The following is a 20,363-nucleotide window of genomic DNA, read 5'->3' on the forward strand; positions in this document are numbered from 1 at the left end:
ATAGAGTCCAACCCCTATCCAGAAGTAAGGTTCCAGAGCCGACGCTGTGCGTAGAGGTGAGCCCAACCAGATCCAACTGGTAACGCTCCACCTCCCGCACAAGCTCCGGCTCCTTCCCCCCCAGAGAGGTGACGTTCCACGTCCCCAAAGCCAGCTTCTGTCGCCCGGGTCTGGTCCGTCGAGACCCTCTGCTTTCACTGCCACCCTTCTGGCAGCGCACCCGACCCCATTGATGTTTCCCGTAGGTGGTGGGCCCGCGGGACGGAGAAGCGGAGGCGTTGCCCACGTTGCCTTTTCGGGCTGGGCCCGGCCGGGCTCCGTGGCAAGCCCGGCCACCAGACGCTCGCCGACGAGTCCTCCTTCTGGGCCTGGCTCCAGAAGGGGACCCCGGGCTTCCTCCGGGCCGGGTATCCTCACTTCTTGTATCGTCTTTCATGAGGTCTTTTGAACCAATCTTAGTCTGGCCCCTTGCCTGAGACCAATTTGCCATGGGAAACCCTACCAGGAACACAAGGTTCCAGACAACACAGCCCCCAGGTTCATCAGGGCACACAAACCTCTCTACCACGGTAAGGTGCTGGTTCTTCCGGGAGCTATTGATAACACTATACTGGTCAAAGGCAAGATGTCATTAATTTTGTTTCTACGAGTAACAATGTTATCGTTAAAAAAGCACATCAAATCATTACTACTGAGTGCTATGGGAATAGAAGGCTCATTAGAGCTGTGGCTCTCTGTCAGCCTGGCTACAGTGCTGAAAATAAATATTGCATTATTCTTATTCTCATTTATTAATGAAGAGTAGTAAGCTGCTCTCGCTTTACGCAGTGCTTTCTTATATTCATTGAGAGTACTATGCCAAATTAAACGAGATTCTTCAAGTTTAGTGGAACGCCATATCCTTTCAAGTTGTCTCGACTTTTGCTTTATTTTGCGGGTTTCGGCATTATGCCATGGAGCTAATCTATGTTGTTTTATTTTCTTCTTTTTCAAAGGAGCAACAGAGTCTAATTTTATTTTAGATGGGCACATATTATCTCATATTTTGTGTCTAACTGACCAATAGTGACAACATTTTTTAGAATGGTTCTAGTATTGAGCGAGGACAGTGTGCAGATGGCGGTCGCAATAAGTAATTTTCACTCAAAGCAATAGCGCCCCGTCAATGTATGTCCTCTAAAAGTGATTGTTTTTGGCACTGACAGGCTCAGATTATTATTATATGTTTTTACAAAATTATTGATAAGACCCTACAATGAAAAAAAAAAAAATGTCTTTACATTTTAATTGATCTGGTCTGGTTTCATTGGGAAATCCTGCTTTACATTCACATTGTTGAAATCAGCTAAATATTCGGCCATAACGATAAGAATCACAGGCAATCCTCTCTTTAACTCTCAGTCACGTTAACATTTCTGTCTTCTGGCAACAAGTACTGTGACACCATGATAAACAAACCTGATGAGGGGAAAGGTAAAGAAAAAACTGTACAGTATAGGGTCAATATTTAAATGTGTTGTCAGATAGACACAAAAGGTTGAAAAATACAGAAGTTACCCTTTAATTGTCAATACACTCCCCTCATCTGATCTCCTCATCTATTTGCCCTTCTTTCCCTTTCACCTCTAGGTGTCTGAAGCATGTGTCGAGATAGCCAATCATATCGCACAGTCTGCAAATCCCACGTCTTGTTTAGAGGCTCCGTCTCTAGAGGAGCTGAATGAGGGGCTTCAACGTCAGCTGATCAAAAATGTGGTTGGTGCAAGGTAGGAAACTTGTATTATACAGGACATCCATTAATTTCCTTTATCATTAGTAGGGGCAGGAGAAGCTTGACTGATATACACTTATTTTTCTTACATACAGGAAATATGAGAAACTGGTCAACGATCTTTTGGACTGCCTTGAAGACAGCAACCTGTAAGCTTTCTCTCAACCTACAGTATGTGCTATCTAATTTGTCCGCATGTTTTATAAAAAGGTCAGAATACACTATGTTCTGTATTTAAATGAACTCTGAGTACCCACAATCAGAGGCAGAATGTGTACTTATCATATAAAGTATTTGTAAAGAAATCAACCCCAGAAGTCTTGTACATTTCAGAATGGCTTTTTCTTTATTATTATTATTATTATGAATGAGACTTGTACGTTTGCTTGTTTCAGGCCCTGGAAGTTTGAGCACATGGCCACAGACTTGTTATCCCTCCAGCTGAGAGAAGATCACCCACTCCCCCCCGACGCTGTCCACTACTTCACACAGGGCCTCACACATGACTCCATCAGCATACGCAAGGTGTGTATAGCGTGGGTTTTTCTGACTAAAAAAGATACTCTAATGTTTAAAACTAACGGAAAATCATAGTTGCACACTTTGATGTTGGAAAACTTTACATTGTCACTTCCAATTTAACTTCACAAAGAGGGAACAAAAAAAGTGTCTTTCTAAAATTATATTTTCAATAATCTTTCTTGAGCTGTCATTGTCTGTGTGCATTTTATTTTAATTTCTCTCCAGCTGTGAGTAGAGCCTCTATTTGCTGGGACAAAAGTGTCCATCAGCAGGATGCTTTTTTTTATTTTGCACACTGGCTATTGGGTATCTACGTTCTGAAAACACGCTTAGGACTTCCGTGTTGTATTGATTTGGGACACAGCTGGAGTTTTATTTGTTTAGTATACACTTACAAATAAGCAAGTCTCAAAGAGGCCTGTGTAGAAAAATGTGAATAGCTGAAAACCCAACGAGTAGAATTAAAAGTAGCAGCAATATATAAAAAATAAGCATCAGTGTGATAGAATATTGTAAAACTGAGACAGACCAGAGCAGATCCCAGATCACTTTTACTACTGGGACAAATATCCGTACAGACAACACTTTTAGTACCAGGACCTGCTCTGCTGGCGCGTAGCTCAACTTAACAACTCCAATATTTCTCTCTCTCAGATGGCAGTCGCAGCAATGGCCGGCATCCTGAAACAGCTAAAACGACCAAGAATAAAAGTGGCTTTAAAGCCATCAGATATCAGTGAGTAGAAGCACACAAATATCACACACATTCTACAATTACACACCTTCTCTCAATCCAACAATGTCAGCATTAGCATTCTAAGTCATTTCCCATTGAGTAAGCAATAATACCTGAAGACACATCTCCATTTGCTCTTTATTAAAACATAAATGGTTTGACAAGACTTTCCAACAGTGGGCAGTTAAAAACACTCACTCCCCCACACACACACACACACACACACACACACACACACACACACACACACACACACACACACACACACACACACCACACACACACACACACACCACACACACACACACACACACACACACACACACACACACACACACACACACACACACACACACACACACACACACACAAAACATGCTTGTAAATGTGTTTATGACTTTTCTTGTATGTATATTTAGGTGGTAATGAGGATCCAGAGGGTGTGTGTGCGGGAGATCGGGAGGCAAATCGCTGGCTGCAATACGACAGCAAAAACCTGCCTTTGAGTGAGGAACAGTGGGATTCTCAGCAGTATGTGGAGAAAACACACTGGGGCTACTACTCGTGGCCGAGGTAATGAGAATGATTGTGTGACGGAGGTGGATTTAGAAACTAGAGGGCTGATTAAGTGCTTGGTTGGATGGAGCTAAGTTGCTGATTGACTAACTGCCTGGTTGATTTGATGCTTGTCTTTGTGTCTAACTTTATGTCGGCCTAACTGCTGGATGACTGATCTGGGTGAATGGATAACTAGCAGGGTGTTGAACTGACTTCCTGTCACAGCCTGGCCTAGATAAAGCTCACTGAACGACTTACTGCCTGGCCTAGATAGAATAATTGATGTTTAGATAGAGGGCATGCTGCCTTGCTGACTAACTGACTTTGTAATCATTCATTTATCCTTGCTGCTTATTTGAAGACACCGTGTGTCTATCCATATTTTTGCCAGTTTGTTGTTATCTATAAATCACAGCAGCCTCTTCTTTATCTCCCGCTCCTTCCAGGGAAATGATGATCCATGCAGCTTCTGAAAAGCGAAAACACGACCTGCCCTATGAAGAGATGAGTGAGGTGCTCATAACGTACCGCACACAAAATCCTTTGCCTGTACCTCAGTATTACTATCATTATTACATTTGGTGTTTGTTTGTGTGTCACCCAGGGTGAGAAGATCATCTTTGAATATTTCTCGGACCCAGAGTTTATTGACCAGCTTATAGGGTTTCTCTCCCTGGAGGATCGGAAAGGAAACGACAGCTTCAATCCCCGACGCTTCTGTCTCTTCAAGGTGCCATTTAAACTCTCAGCCTCAATCGATCTGGCCTGCCTCTTACAAAGAAGTGACACAGCATACCACCGCTAGCCAAGGCTAATTTCAACTCAGCAGAGCAGGAATTTGTGTCATCAACAGCTGTCGTCCTTTGTTCCCCATCACACATCGACAGTTTACTTGCGTCAAACGGATGACTGTAATCTGTCTTTCTTTGATACGAAAAAATACTGTTGCTCTTTGTTCTTCCACATAAAACAAACCTGTTATGCTTACGTTTGATTGACAGGGGCTGTTTTGTAACTACGGAGATGTGTTCCTGCCGTTACTATGGCCTCACCTCGAGCAGCTTGCCAGCAACCCCCATGAGAGCTCCCAGCGCTGTGTGTGTGAGATTACTGCAGGACTAATCAGAGGCAGCAAACTCTGGAGTTTCAGCAAGGTACTGGAGACACACACACACAGCTACAAATAAACACACTGCACTACAGTTTGATAAGAAAAGTCAATATTAATAACATATTTCATTATTGTGTGTGTGTGGTGTGTGTGTGTGTGGTGTGTGTGTGTGTGTGGTGTGTGTGTGTGTGTGTGTGTGTGTGTGTGTGTGTGTGTGTGTGTGTGTGTGTGGTGTGTGTGTGTGTGTGTGGTGTGTGGTGTGTGTGTGTTCAGGTGGACAGGTTATGGCAGCTTTTGTGCCCTTTGATCAGGAAAGCATTAAACAACATCACTGTGGAAACCTACACAGACTGGGGCACCTGCATCGCTACTGCCTGTGTGAGTTGCTTACATGCATACAAATAGGACACATGCAGCACAGCTTACCACTGAGAATAGATCATTAGCATTTTCCCATACAATTTTTTTTCCTAAATCAATAAAAGTAACAATCAGGGGAAAATTGGATTTAGAATTGAACTACATTTCTTTGCTTTACCTTGATGTCGCTAGCATGGCTCTATGGAAGGCAGTATCTGTCATTTTGGTCCAGGCTGAAATATTTCAACAACTACTGAATCAATTGCCATGAAATATAAATGGTTTTGGACTGTAAATAAGAACTGAACGTAATCACCCTTTAATTTGCAGAATAAAGTTTTGAAGTTTGGCATTTTGCCTTGGCAATCTTGGTTTTTGGCTGAAGCCACCCTAGATTTTTGGATCTTGCCCTTAACTTGCGCTGTCTATTTACCTCTAAATTGGACCATATTTTACTAAATGAGCCTCATGCTGTATTGAAGATGACTTGGACAAGCTATTAAGACCTTAAACTCATTAGAGTTAGATTGTTGACTGATGAAATAAATCAAGTATGAAGTAGGGTCATTTTCGTATATACTGGTACTTTTATACAATCAGACTTCTTTGTGCTACCAAAGCTGAGTATCCGAATGAATGCAATTGCTGTCTCTACCAGACAATGAATCCTAATGACTTTGGTAATCCCCTGACTTTCCATCTAGTGTCACTATGAGGGTGACATTTGGGTTCCCACCAAAAATAAATTGGGATAACTTGATGGATAGAGAGATAGATTGTTTCTGTCTGAGTTAATATGGGAATATCTGCATGCAGTTCCTCAGTGGATGTGTTTCCAGCTTAATTAATAGTTCCAAAGTAAAATCTATTTTGTATTGGCTGCAGGAGGGCCGCGACCCCAGGAAACTCCACTGGCTGTTTGAGATGTTGATGGAGAGCCCGCTGAGCGGAGAGGGCGGCTCATTCCGGGATGCAAGGTGTGTGTGTGTGTGTGTGTGTGTGTGTGTGTGTGTGTGTGTGTGTGTGTGTGTGTGTGTGTGTGTGTGTGTGTGTGTGTGTGTGTGTGTGTGTGTGTGTGTGTGTGTGTGTGTGTGTGTGTGTGTGTGTGTGTGTGTGTGTGTGTGTGTGTGTGTGTGTGCCCAAGTGCATGAATAACTGTACGCGCAAAGTATGTGTTTATGTCATCTACAGTATTTCTGAGGTTTCTGATTTCAGGCTGCAGTCGTAACCTGAGCTGACGTATGCTGAGCTAACGTGCCGCAATAACACAACAAACCCCTTCTCCTCCACCCCCTCTATCTTTGTCTCTGTCAGTTTGCTGTATGTGCTTCAGGGAGGTCTGGCCCAGCAGCAGTGGAGAGTTTCTGAACTGCTGCACAGGCTGTTGACTTACCTGGAGCCCAAACTCACCCAGGTGTATAAGAATGTCAGGGAGCGCATTGGGAGGTACGAACTCACCATGGCGTTATCTCTCCTGTGTTACATAATCGTGGTTAAATGGGTTCATCTAATTAGATTGTGCGCAATGTTTCGACTCTTCAGTTCTAAGCCTCTTTATTTGCCTCCCTCTCTGTTTCCCTTTGTAACCTCTCATCCCTTACCCTCTCTCTCCAGTGTGCTGACCTATATCTTCATGATCGACGTGGCCCTGCCCCACACACACATCACCTACTCCCCCCACGTGGCAGAGTTCCTCACTCGGGTCCTAGAGAGGCTCAAGCCCCTCATGTCGGAGCCCGAAATCCACGTCCTCGAGGAGAACACCCAGGAGACAGACGAGCGCACCCAAGCTGTCAAACTGCTCAAGACGGGTCAGAATGTGGATGCAAGCATGTAAACTGTGTGGTGGATGGACATGGTGTGGACAGTGACTGTGGGGATATACATATATATATATATATATATATATATATATATATATATATATATATATGATATAGTATATACACAAGGAGAGCTTGTTATCATTATGAAATAGACCGAAGCTAGATAAAAAAAGCTTTGACCACTAAAGGATTTAAATCCACTTTAAAAGCTAGTGACGTGTAGTTCAAGAGGGTTTCCAGGGTCAGTTCCAGCCTTTCAAAAAGGTTTCCAAATCAATATTTGGGATGGTTTCTCTAAAATATAGAGACTACATAGTTCAGTAATTTGTACTAGATTTTATTATGGATTTTGTTTTCCTCTGAGTTACATTCTCGAATAGCAGTTCGATAAATGAAGTCCACTTTTATTTAAAGCAATCTTTATTGCAGTTTATGTTTTAGTCGTATTTAGGAATGCAGACATGGTTTTTATTTGCCTCTGAGATTTCTGCATCTACCCAAATAGTATTGCGGGGTTTTTTTTGTGGCTTACAGCATTGCAATATCATATTTACATAATTCAATAAAAACATATTTTCCCAAAAAGAGATATCAACCTAAATATATTTTAAAACACAGGCACATAACATCTCAATTATCTGCAAAGTAGTATTCCACTAGAGGTAATGTAAGCAAGGCTGCAGACACAATTAAGGGAACAATTTTTGTGATTTTAATTATAAATATTTCTCACCTGATGTTTACTCCTGGCAGTGTTACGAATAAAATAAGTTCGCTGAAAAAGTTAAATATGAAAATGGTGTCATAACTATAACATTTTCTAGATGTTATGTAAACTAAACTTTTGTTTTACTACTTGAGGGCAAGCAGTAAGGGTTTTTCCAAAAATAGCTAAATATTTCAAATGAATAACGTTTTTGAGCAGGTGCTCCTGTTTATCAAAGACTGAATTAAGATCTCATATTGTCTTGCATTGTTGCTCTTTCAGTTTCTGTCACTTCCCTAATCTCCATTATACAGATCAATAACGTGTTGTGAAATTATCCAAATCATTAGATACTAAATCATATTGTGTTTTATTACCAGAGCACTGCAGTAAGGTCACAGCGCCAAGTCTGTTGTTTTTAATATTTGGCTCACATCCAACCCCTCCTCTGTGTTTGCCATTTGCAGTGCTGAAATGGTTGGTGGCAAGCGCAGGGCGCACTTTTACCAATCCTGTTCAGCAGCAACTTAAGCTCCTGCCTCTTCTCTTCAAGGTAAGAACACTCACACTCACACAGGTCCCAGCGCATGCATTATTACCCACTCAATCTTACTTTCCTATTAAACTCAATTTCTCTCTTAATTTACTCAAAATGGTGCTTAGCTCCGTGTTCTTCCTGCCTCTCTCCACCTCTCTCTCTCTGTTCCTCTCTCCCTTCAGATTGCCCCGGTGGAGATTGATGAGAGCTATGATGAGATGAAGCAGGATGCTCGCACGTGTCTCTCTCTCATGTCCCAGGGCCTGCTGTATCCCGAGCACATCCCTCTAGTTCTGGCAGCGCTGGATGAGGTAATGTGCACAAACACAGACACTGCCCCACCTGCCTGCTGCCAGTGTTCAGTGCCTAATGCTGACCAAGGTGTTGTTAGACCAAAAACAACCTGTGCTACTTGAATTTGCTGGTATGCAGTTACAGTATTTGTGCTGTGGGTTTTGTATGTGAGTGGTACCCATGTGGATACATTTGTCAAATGCTGCCAGAATATGTAACCACTTTGTATGCAGTTTAATATTCAAACTTTTTAACTTTCATTTAGCAAAAAATAGCGTGAAACTTTACATGCAAGTTTCAAAGTAACTTCCTGAAATGTAATTGTCTGCGGTAATTCTACGGAGTCCCCAAAGGCCCAAAAGTGTGCACACAAAACATATTTTCGGCTGCCCAGGCCTAAGGAAGTAGCTCTACTTATGAAATCTCTGTTAGTTTAAACTCCCACTTCACTACTTTACATTCAAAACAAATAGCTTATAAAATGTGGCACGGCATTATTGATAAAGCTACATATTATATTAGTCTATAAAATAGTTACATCATACCAGCGACGTGCAGTCAGGGGAGGCAGGGGAGGCAGAGCCTCACCTGTCATACTCCAATGTAACGGAAAAACAACTAAAGAAAAACTAAATAGTAATAATAATAATAACATGTCTCCACTGATCTGTGTTGTAAGTGTGATTTATGTATGATTCCAATCGCTTTTTATAGTCAAAATCAGCATATTGGCCGAGCTCCGCTACAACTACATGGGAGCGATGAGGAGTGAGGCAGGGACGAGCTCTGCCTCACGTAAGCCCACAGTGACTGGCTGGAGCGCAGGCACTAATGTAGCGCGGGCATTTATTTTGTGAGCGCGCTCAAGCCAGTTACTGTGTAGTGAGGTGAGGCACAGATGAGCTCTGCCTCACCTCAGAATGCGTCACCCCACAGAAACTGGCTGGAAAGCGGGCCCTAAGCACATGCCTGCACCATCTCACTGTATGTCACCAATGTAATGTTTGTAGATCCCTTTATTACATTTATCCTCGCCATCCATAGTATCTAAATAACTTATTTCACGTATATATGATATTTAGGCCCGCTGGTCTCATCGTACAACGGCAATGAAAAAAGCACCAGGAGAGGCAGCCATAACCTCTGCCGCACTGAAGGGGGCGCACGTGAGCCCACAGGTTCTTGTTGCTACTGTTATTCTACGCAGAGGCAAACAACAAGCTAGACGTTTGAAACTAGAGGAAGATAAGGAGGACTTTTACAAAAATGTAATGGAGATTGTTGTCCAGAAGGATAGCATGGACTTCATCTTCAAGTCAAGGTAAGACCACAATTGTAATGAACATGGGATCTTACTAAGAAAGAACAATCCAATATTTAGATTTTGGGTATCCTTTTGTTGAACAGTCTGTTTAAAATGAATCGAAGCATCAGACTAAAAAAGCTTTTGAAAATAACCGAACATTTTGATTAAGGTCAAAATATAATATTTGTAAATCTGACTCTGAAAGAGTCAGTGCCTCACCAGCCATGAACCTCACCGCAAGTCACTGCATCATACGTATCTTAACCTACGATTCGTTCCAACTACTGCCTCCAGACTCTGCTGCAGAAACTCTCCTCTCTACTCTCTCATCCACTCTGGACTCGCTCTGTCCTCTGACATCTCGGCAGGCTCGTCAGTCCCCTCCGGCTCCCTGGCTAAATGATGCACTGCGTGCTAATAGAACCGTCCTTAGGGCAGCAGAGCGGAAATGGTGGAAATCCAAACACCGTGACGACCTCCTAACCTATCAAGCTCTCCTCTCCTCTTTCTCTGCTTCGATCTCTCAGGCAAAAAGCACTTTCTTTCAAGATAAGATCCAATCTTCCTATTCCAATCCTAAAAAACTATTTTCCATCTTCTCCACCCTCTTGGACCCTCCAAAAGCTCCTCCCCCCTCCTCACTTCTGTCAAGCGACTTTGTTACCCACTTTGAAAAAAAGGTTAATGATATTCGCTCTTCTTTTTCTGACTCACCTTTACTCACCGCTGGGTCACCAGACCTTCCTTCCACCAACACACTAACCTCCTTTTCCCCTCTCTCTCCAAGTGAGGTTCTTACCCTCATTACCTCTGCCCGCCCTACCACCTGTCCTCTGGACCCTATCCCTTCAAACCTCCTTCAGACTATCGCTCCTGATATTCTACCGTTTCTCACCCATTTCATCAACACTTCTCTAACTTCTGGTCACTTTCCAAACAGTCTCAAGGAGGCAAGAGTAAACCCTCTCCTAAAGAAACCCACTCTCAACCCGTCTGATGTTATAAACTACAGGCCTGTCTCTCTCCTCCCGTTCCTGTCTAAATCACTTGAACGCGCTGTCTTTAAACAACTCTCCTGTTATCTCAATCAGAACAACCTTCTGGATCCGCACCAGTCTGGTTTCAAGGCAGGTCACTCCACAGAAACTGCTCTCATTGCTGTCACGGAGGAACTGCACACTGCCAAAACTGCATCCCTCTCCTCTGTCATCATCCTGTTGGACCTGTCTGCTGCATTCGACACGGTGAATCATCAGATCCTTCTTCGCACTCTCCAAAAACTTGGAGTTTCTGGCTCTGCACTTTCCCTCCTCACCTCATACCTGAAAGACCATACCTACAGGGTGACTTGGAGAGGGTCTGAGTCCGACCCTTGTCAATTAACTACGGGGGTCCCTCAGGGCTCTGTTCTTGGTCCCCTCCTCTTCTCCTTGTACACAAACTCGCTCGGATCAGTCATTAGCCCGCATGGTTTTTCTTACCACTGCTACGCTGACGACACCCAATTAATTCTGTCCTTTCCCCGCTCAGAGACCCAGGTCGTCGCACGCATCTCTGCTTGTCTAGCTGACATCTCTCAGTGGATGTCTGCTCACCACCTCAAACTCAACCTTGACAAGACTGAGCTGCTCTTCCTCCCGGGAAAAGATTGTCCAACTCTTGACCTGACAATCAACATCGGCACCTCAGTTGTTTCCCCGACTCAGACTGCAAGGAATCTGGGTGTGACCCTAGATAACAACCTGTCCTTCACTGCAAACATCGCTGCTACAACCCGCTGCTGCAGATACACGCTTTACAACATCAGGAAGATACGTCCCCAGCTGACTCAGAAAGCGACTCAGGTTCTGGTCCAGGCTCTCGTCATCTCACGCCTAGACTACTGCAACTCCCTCCTGGCTGGTCTACCTGCATGTGCCATCCGACCTCTGCAGCTCATCCAGAATGCAGCGGCTCGTCTGGTTTTCAACCTTCCTAAATTCTCCCACACCACTCCGCTCCTCCGCTCCCTTCACTGGCTTCCGGTAACTGCTAGAATCCACTTCAAGACACTGGTACTTGCTTACCGTGCTGCGAATGGATCTGGCCCTTCCTACATCCAGGACATGGTTAAACCGTACACCCCAGCGCGTGCACTACGCTCTGCATCAGCCAAACGACTCGTTGCGCCCTCGCTGCGAGGGGGACCCAAGTTCCCATCGGCGAAAACACGTGGGTTTGCTATCCTGGCTCCAAGATGGTGGAATGAGCTCCCCATTGACATCAGGACGGCAGATAGCTTGCACATCTTCCGGCGCAAACTGAAAACTCATCTCTTTCGACTCCACTTCGAGCGTTAGAACGATTAACGAAGCACTTTTATACCAATAAAGGACTGGATTACCTAAAGCCAGTTGAGTAGCACTTGAAATGTTTGGCTCTATGAAACCTGATATACTTATATGATTCTGTTTTCTTCAAGGTTGTGTCTTCCTGGTCGAATGTACTTATTGTAAGTCGCTTTGGACAAAAGCGTCAGCTAAATGCAATGTAATGTAATGTAATGTTAACCAGCAACACCAATAAAATACTGCTTCACATAAATGCATCGCAAATAATCATCAGTTTGTATTCAATGCATATACTGTAGAGGCAACTGAACCACACATCAACATTTCATCCATGCATTTCTTCACTTGTCAGTTGTTGTTCAAGCTCTCAAACAAACAAGTGGGCAGTACATCACATTGGCTCTTTTTGCTGCTACATTGACAACATGGTTGCAAACGGTTTTGTTTTCGTGCTGTTGATGCCAATTTTTTTTTTTTTATAGTGAGTTGATGATTTCATAAACTAAGTATGGAGTCAGATTTGGGTCAATATTCTCGCGCGTAAAACAAGCTACTCACGAGCGGAAAATGTGCTTTTACACGCGCATAAAATGACGCTCGCGCGCAGATTAAACCCCCAGCGAGCGGCTATGCGCTCGCTCGCGAGAGAGACAGCCCTCTTGCTCGCTCGCGGGAGTGTCAGCCTCGCGGAGTCTGTCTACGCGAGTGAAAGGTTTCTGGCACTTTGGGGCGGAGCCACTGGACTTTGATTGACAGCTGCAAGGAAGCCCGGAGTTGCCAGGTTTGATAAATGCCTGAACTACCAAGAGCCGAGGAGTGACAGCTGAAAGATCAGTTGGACGAGATTGAATGGTAAAGTTGTCCATAAAAAACCATTATATTCGTAAAGTGTACAGCTAATATATATATATATATATATATATCTTAATGAATTTTATGTAAAACAATATATTTTTGAGTGGGCTGTATCTGTCGAAAACTGCTGTCTGCTGTATGCACCTCCCTTACGAAATGAACTATTAATGAATTATAGTAGTACGATAGTATACTATAAGAGTTGTATAGTGTCCTTTAGTAAGTTTGTATTTTTCACCAGCTATTGTATTACTATAGTTTTTTCTGTAGTGCCATTTTATTAGCTATAGTAGCCCTATAATATTTCAATAGTAATACTATGTATCTAGATCTTTGTAGTATTCCTATATTATTTTAAATAGTATAACTATAGTATAATATATAGTGTTTCTGTAGTTGTTTTTTGAACACAAGAACACTCCTATAGTAATAGTATGATGTTGTCATAATGAATGCTTTACTATAGTATTTGTAAAAGTATTGCACTCCTAGAATTAATGTGTAATTTTTTTTATATCAAATTAATATATATATATATATATATATATATATATTAGCTCTACACTTTACGAATATAATAGTTTTTTATGGACAACTTTACCATTCAGTCTCGTCCAACTGATCTTGCAGCTGTCACTCCTCGGTTCTTGGTAGTTCAGGCATTTATCAAACCTGGCAACTCCGGGCTTCCTTGCAGCTGTCAATCAAAGTCCAGTGGCTCCGCCCCAAAGTGCCAGAAACTTTTCACGCGCGCGTAGACAGACTCCGCGAGGCTGATACTCCCGCGAGCGAGCAAGAGGGCTGTCTCTCTCGCGAGCGAGCGCAGAGCCGCTCGCGGGCGCAGAGCCGCTCGCGGGGGTCTAATCTGCGCGCGAGGGTAATTTTATGCGCGTGTAAAAGCACATTTTCCGCTCGTGAGTAGCTTGTTTTACGCGCTAGAATATTGACCCAAATCTGACTCCATACTAAGAGTGAGGTACATTTTCGCCTCGCAAATTTTCCATCCAAATGAAGCAACATTTCTAAATCATTTTCAGACAAATTTGACTACACATGTTAGTGTTGTTAGATCTTATTGTCTTGTATTTTGTACAGCACTTTGAATTGCCTTGTGTTGAAAGGGGCTATATAAATAAACTTGCCTCGCCTCGCCTTGCCTAGTGATGACTCAAAATCTACCAGGATTAATAAATGTCCAAAGTGTCTTATTACGTTAATCCGACCTAGAGCAATTGAGCATTGGAATAGAACATGTTGTTTCATAAGGCCCAATGAGAACAAACACGAGGCAGAATCTAAACAGGAAAGTGTAAAAACATGTTGAATCATTAAACATCTGATAGAACAAGACACACCGAGTTTTTGTTTTTAACATTTATTTATTTATCCATATTTTGTAATCTCTCCAGTTTAAAAGGATATTGTTGGTTTACTGTCCTAAAAGCTTATTAATGATTTATAAAGTGTTCACAACCTAATTAATAAATGAATTCCAAACTATTCGTAAACCCTTTATAAGGGTATGTCTTATTGTAAAGTGGTACCGCATTTAGCTCAAAGGACCACCGTGCATAAACCTCACAGAGCTGCTAGCGTGTTTTATGTGAGGGACTGCGGATGGAAATTAGCTCAAAGCTAAATCTGGCGCTGTTACGCTTGACACATTTTAATGTTTTAAGTGTTCATTATTGTGCATTTTCCCTGCCAAATAAACGATTAAATGGAAAAAAAATGACTTAGTTAACTGTTTCCCTGCTTTAGGCTTTTTCCACTCCAGCATGTTAGCATAATCATTGTTGGCATGTTTCGCAATCTGACGTAAGCCTTTATTTCAAAGCACTGCAGCATCTAAGTGCAGGTTCACAGAGTCCCAAGCATGCCTCTAGATTATAAGCGTTGGTATGCCTAAACTAGAACTTAAAGTTTTAGGCTACAAAACAAATAAACTTCTCCCTCTTCTCTCTAGTTGACAGTCAGCAGATCATGGCATGCACGCTTCTCAGTACTGACCTACCTGCAGATCATGGTTTTCTACAACTTGTTTACCCTGCTCAGTGTGCCTGCTGCGGTGCTCCACATCCGAAAGCTGGTCATGCAGCTGCTACTTGATGAACAGCTTGAGGTAATGTATGTGCAAAAAGGCAGCAAAGTAAGGTTTAGTACAGCCATTGCCCCTCTGCAAGGTATAAATGTCAGAGGAAAATAAATGACCACTTATTGTCCCTTATAGTTTTTCCTCAGTAAATCTTAATCCATCTTCTCTATTCACTGTTATTGCTTAAAAATAACCCTCTACATCTCTGCTCAGCCCTTAATTTGTTTTCCTGTGTTGGTGCCTCTCTTTTTGGGTGGTTACAGGCAGGGCTGGACTGGGACAGCAAATCGGCCCTGGCATTTAGACCCAGACCGGCCCAAATCCATAAAACAAATGAATAGTAGCAGTTCCTGACTGAATAACTCAGTATAATTTAAAAAAACGCTATTATTATTATCCTTTTTACGTACCAGGGGCAAACTAAACTAATACATACCACAGGTATGTGTAACTATCAATCATTAGAAATTAGACCTTCAAACCCTCTCACAAAGCAAACAGTGACCGAGCACTAATAGGGGGGTCTGATGGTGGTGGAGGCGGGGAGGGAGCGGATCAACAGCTTGAGCAGCTGTCAACTCAACATTGTAAATAACCAACCAAAAACGATCACAGGTTCATCTTGTTTTGGGCGTGAGAATAGTTTGGGCAGCGTGAGAGTGTGAGATTGAGAGTGAAAGCGTGTGTCACACGCCAGATGCGTGAGAGTTGGCAACCCTGGTTTACCTGCTGCAGGTGGGGCTGACCAGTTATACAAGAGGGAGATAATAGCAGTACTTATTTTTTAATGAGCCACATTCCATGATGCACCAACTTCAGACTTCCTTACAGAGCCCCTCCTCCAACACACACGAACATGACCAATGAGGGCACGAGATAAGTTTGTGCACAGATGGAAGGCTGACAGGCAGGTAGGCCAACCCAAGTTCCCATCAGCAAAAACATGTGGGTTTGCTATCCTGGCTCCAAAATGGTGGAATGAGCTCCCCATTGAAATCAGGACGGCAGATAGCTTACACATCTTCCAGACTGAAAACTCATCTCTTTCGACTCCACTTCGAGCGATAGAATTACTAACAGAGCACTTATATACTAATAAAGGACTGGCTTATCTAAAGCCAGTTGAGTAGCACTTGAAATGTTTGGCTCTATGAAACCTGATGTACTTATATGATTCTGTTTTCTTCAAGGTTGTGTCTTCCTGGTGGAACGCACTTATTGTAAGTCGCTTTGGATAAAAGCCTCAGCTAAATGCAATGTAATGTAATGTCTGGGGGGGTGTGCCCCCCCCAGAAGAAAAGTTTTAAAAATAACCCCTTAAATGATGACTTCTAGTGAATTTAGGGGGGGGGACCCTATAGTGCCCTGCCTCTCCTTTCTATGACAACACAATAGAGATGGGACCAGATGAGTCTACAGGATGAGTCGACGGCATCTTTTCTTGGGCTTGTTTCTCCCACAGATTGACCCTCTGATATGACTCCCTGATAATGCCATTGATTAGGTTGAAAAGTGTTCCACATTCGATTACAGTTTGGGTAGTTTCAGCCAGGACAAGATTAAGAACATGAGCATAGCACTACACATGGACATGAGTGGGTGACTGGGAGGTCATCAGTGCAGAAAATCCTTTGTACCGGCCTTCCATATTGGATGCTCCATCTGTTGCATTACCTATACACATGCCCTTGTCCAGTTTCAGATGCTCTAAGACCTCTGAGAGCAAGTTCACAAAGTATTGTCCGGTGGATGCATGGCACTTCACTAAAGCCACAAGCCTCTCTTGCACAGTCTCATTGACATATTTTAAGATTACTGAACACTGATCCTGAGAAGTTATGTCTTGTGTTGTGTCCAGCTGAACAGAAAACATTCCGGCCTTCTGGACATCACTGGAGATACTTTCTTTGATTAGACTACCAACAGTTTCTATTATGGAGTTAACAGTAGTTTTGGAGAGTAGGGTGATGAGAGACCCTCTACCTTTTGTTCCACTGGATTGGTGCAATTTCTTGCTCTTCTCTACGCAATCATCCAGATGCTCTTTTAAGCAGACATCATACTTTCCTAATAAAAGGATGAGCTCCAAAAAGTTACCGTGGTCCACGGTGTTGTCAGCTAGCATATATGCTCCCTCATTCTCCACCTGCCTGCACTTTCACCACATCCACCACACGCTCCAAAACCTGACGTCTCTTTCGGACTTGTTCCCTATGAGCAGACATCTGACTGCCAGCAAACATGCTTTCGATGTCTGCTTTAGAGCACCGTAAGAAAAAAGCTTCAGCACAGGTTGAATGTGTAATGCTCTTTTCGTGCTCCTCTGTACGCTGGTGTGCATGCCTCTGACATTCCAGTTATAAATGTGCCAGTGTCAGTCCTCTTCCTAAATGCCAGACATACAAAACAAAACAACATATGACGTCCCTTGCAATATGTAAGCCACTTTCTGCTGGTGCCATCTTTACAGGTGAATGAATACCTTCTGCACAACTGGATTTCTGGTATGTTGTTGTGGGTGCTGTTCTAAAAACATCTGTAACATAGATGGCTCGGGGCGGGCAAAGTAATCTATGTCCTCCTGCTCTTTGCTCTCCTCACTCTCGCTGACACTCTTCCTCTGGGGATGCTACCTGGCTCAACACAATGATACAGAATGAATGGATTCCCTGATAGAGGTCCATACAAATAGGCATTGACATAACAATACCACACAGTTAATGGTCAAAACTACATGTGTGCCTCCATTTTTATCTATTTCTATATTATTCATTCTATATATTGTCAATCAAAACTACCACAAAAAGCTGACTATAAAAAAATTGTTCAGGTCCCAAAAGACCACTGTTGCCCTTATAACCAAATAAGTAAATAAACTAAACAAAACAAGCTGCCAGTAATTGTTCATGAATGGTGGTTAACTTTCAATGAGACAACGTATCAGAGTCCCATTAAGCTATATTTTAACTTGCCAGGGAAAACCTAAAAAAGCCAGCTTACTAGCTTGTAGGCTAACGAATGTTTCTCTTATAATATTTGTCTTATTAGTGCTTCATCAAAGGGATATTAATGGGTTCCAGAACTACAGAGTATCATAACCTTAATAATAATCTTTTCCTAATTTTCTTAGCTTCTGCTTACAGCGAGTTCTCCTCCCTCTCCCCACTCACGCTGATCTCTCTCCCTCTCATCAAGGTTTGAAATTAAATGAATCATCTTCCTCACCACCAATATCGGCCACGGGTTAGAAGAAGATGGACCTGGCTGCACCTGTACTAAACATGTCGGTTATTTTGACACAAGCGGCAGCATCAGCACGAAGGGCCTGCTTTTTTTCTTGCCCGCAATTTTTCTGCTCCCCCTTTTCGCTTGGCCTTTGTCTTCGCCATTTCTAACTCGAACTTTTTTTTTTCTCGAAAAAAAAGGCAGTTTGGCTTCAACGGCCGGCTCACCTCCTGGGGGCGTGATTTAATGATGCACACCGAGCGGCCCAAAGGGGGAGGTGATTAAAGATTTGATTGGGCCGGCCCAGTGTCAATTACTAAAACAGAGGGCCAATCTACCCGTCTTATGGGCCGGGACTTCAGAAAAGAAAAAAAAAATGACGTGTCGGCCCAAAAGGCACGTCGGCCCACCGGGAAAATGCCCGGTATGCCAGATGGCCAGTCCAGCCCTGGTTACAGGGATGTTGATAAAGCACAATGGCTGTCTTTAAACTCCTTTGTGGCTATAAATAATCCATTAATAATATGAATCTTATCCCCCAAAATATATATTGGCAAATTCTATTAACTTTGACATTTAATCTCAACAGACTCATGTCTATTTCAAAAATGCAAAAAATCAACTACAGAATATATCTAATGTTATATTGAGAAAAAAAAAAAATCTTTTGTACAATGTCCAAACTGGACCCTTTTCTATTGATCAGGATGAACAGCTAATCAATAAACACTAAGCTTGATCTGGGTTGTCTATTTTTCCAAAAGCATGCGTATCTCACAGTATTTTGTAAACTGTGTTAGTGTACAGCTGGTGAATGTTTTGTCTTTGTGTCATTGTCTATTTTAATACAGCAACCGTCACTCATTTGCCTATTCATAATGTATGCAAAGTGATGCAGCGATGTTCTGCAAGTGAATGTTACCTCCGCCTCCTCCCTATTCTCCCCCTGCTCTGCTCATCTTTGTCCCATGTATCTCGCCTTACCCCGATCTCCTTGCACTCACCTCTTTTAATAAATTGTTTATGCGTCTCTCGCCCTGAAACTGCCTCGTGGTTTCCTCCGCTTCCTTTATTTGTCGGTTCTGATCTTCACAAGTCTATTTCTTCTTTCTTCCTCTCTCATTGCTCTCCCTCCCCCTCCTTCTCCCTGTAGGTGAGGGACATGGCAGGCACCACCCTCAGTGGTTTACTGCAGTGCCAGTTCTTCCCCCTGGACTCCAGTCTGCAGACAGAGCTCCAGACGCTGAGTCAGACTCGCCTCCCCAGGGCCAGGGGGGAGCTGGCCTCCACAGGTACACACACACACACACACACACACACACACACACACACACAACACACACACACACACACACACACACCACACACACACACACACACACACACACACACACACATCGCAATCACACAATGAGGCAATCACAGTAATACTTGCACTATTACCCTTTCTTATCCAAGGGGAATTGTGAACCTTGAAATTGTAAGGTGTTTTTTAACTCTGTGTGTGTGTGTGGCCTAGCATTACTATACTTGTGGGGACCTACATCTGTTTACACAGTCACGTGTGGGGACTCGCCTCCCTTATGGGGACAAATTGGAGGTCGCCATGAGGGGAATCATTAATTTTAGGGCGAAGACTTGGTTAGGATTAGGATTAGGGTAAGGGTAAGGGTTAGGGTTAGGCATGTGTTGGTTATAGTTAAGGTTAGGATAAGTCTCCAGGAAATGCATGTAAGTCAATGTAATGTCCCCTGAAGTGATGTATACATGGTGTGTGTGTGTGTGTGTGTGTGTGTGTGTGTGTGTGTGTGTGTGTGTGTGTGTGTGTGTGGTGTGTGTGTGTGTGTGTGTGTGTGTGTGTGTGTGTGTGTGTGTGTGTGTGTGTGTGTGTGTGTGTGTGTGTGTGTGTGTGTGTGTGTGTGGTGTGTGTGTGTGTGTGTGTGTGTGGTGTGTGTGTGTGTGTTGTGTGTTTACAGATTTAGTGCGGCGCCATGCTGGAGTGCTTGGCCTCAGTGCTTGCATCCTGTCGAGCCCCTACGACGTCCCAGACTGGATGCCTCAGATACTCATGGATCTGAGCGACCACCTCAACGACCAACAGCCTATAGATGTAAACACACACTCACACAC

General features: G+C 43.2%; 1 protein-coding gene across 1 annotated transcript in view; it reads left to right on the plus strand.

Moving 5' to 3' along the window:
* Positions 1 to 20,363, plus strand: part of LOC117544017 (proteasome activator complex subunit 4B-like) — a 50,542-nt gene that overhangs the window by 27,404 nt on the left and 2,775 nt on the right. Inside the window, exons 30-46 of the mRNA XM_034212784.1 lie at positions 1,630 to 1,766; positions 1,867 to 1,920; positions 2,167 to 2,296; positions 2,948 to 3,029; positions 3,449 to 3,602; positions 4,034 to 4,100; positions 4,192 to 4,317; positions 4,589 to 4,741; positions 4,972 to 5,076; positions 5,944 to 6,035; positions 6,373 to 6,504; positions 6,673 to 6,869; positions 8,058 to 8,143; positions 8,311 to 8,439; positions 14,880 to 15,035; positions 19,387 to 19,525; positions 20,210 to 20,343. Coding sequence (XP_034068675.1) covers positions 1,630 to 1,766; positions 1,867 to 1,920; positions 2,167 to 2,296; positions 2,948 to 3,029; positions 3,449 to 3,602; positions 4,034 to 4,100; positions 4,192 to 4,317; positions 4,589 to 4,741; positions 4,972 to 5,076; positions 5,944 to 6,035; positions 6,373 to 6,504; positions 6,673 to 6,869; positions 8,058 to 8,143; positions 8,311 to 8,439; positions 14,880 to 15,035; positions 19,387 to 19,525; positions 20,210 to 20,343 — 2,073 coding nt within the window. The remainder of the gene's footprint in view (positions 1 to 1,629; positions 1,767 to 1,866; positions 1,921 to 2,166; positions 2,297 to 2,947; positions 3,030 to 3,448; positions 3,603 to 4,033; positions 4,101 to 4,191; positions 4,318 to 4,588; positions 4,742 to 4,971; positions 5,077 to 5,943; positions 6,036 to 6,372; positions 6,505 to 6,672; positions 6,870 to 8,057; positions 8,144 to 8,310; positions 8,440 to 14,879; positions 15,036 to 19,386; positions 19,526 to 20,209; positions 20,344 to 20,363) is intronic.

Source organism: Gymnodraco acuticeps, unplaced genomic scaffold (genome assembly GCF_902827175.1).
Source record: "Gymnodraco acuticeps unplaced genomic scaffold, fGymAcu1.1, whole genome shotgun sequence".
NCBI lineage: Eukaryota > Metazoa > Chordata > Actinopteri > Perciformes > Bathydraconidae > Gymnodraco > Gymnodraco acuticeps.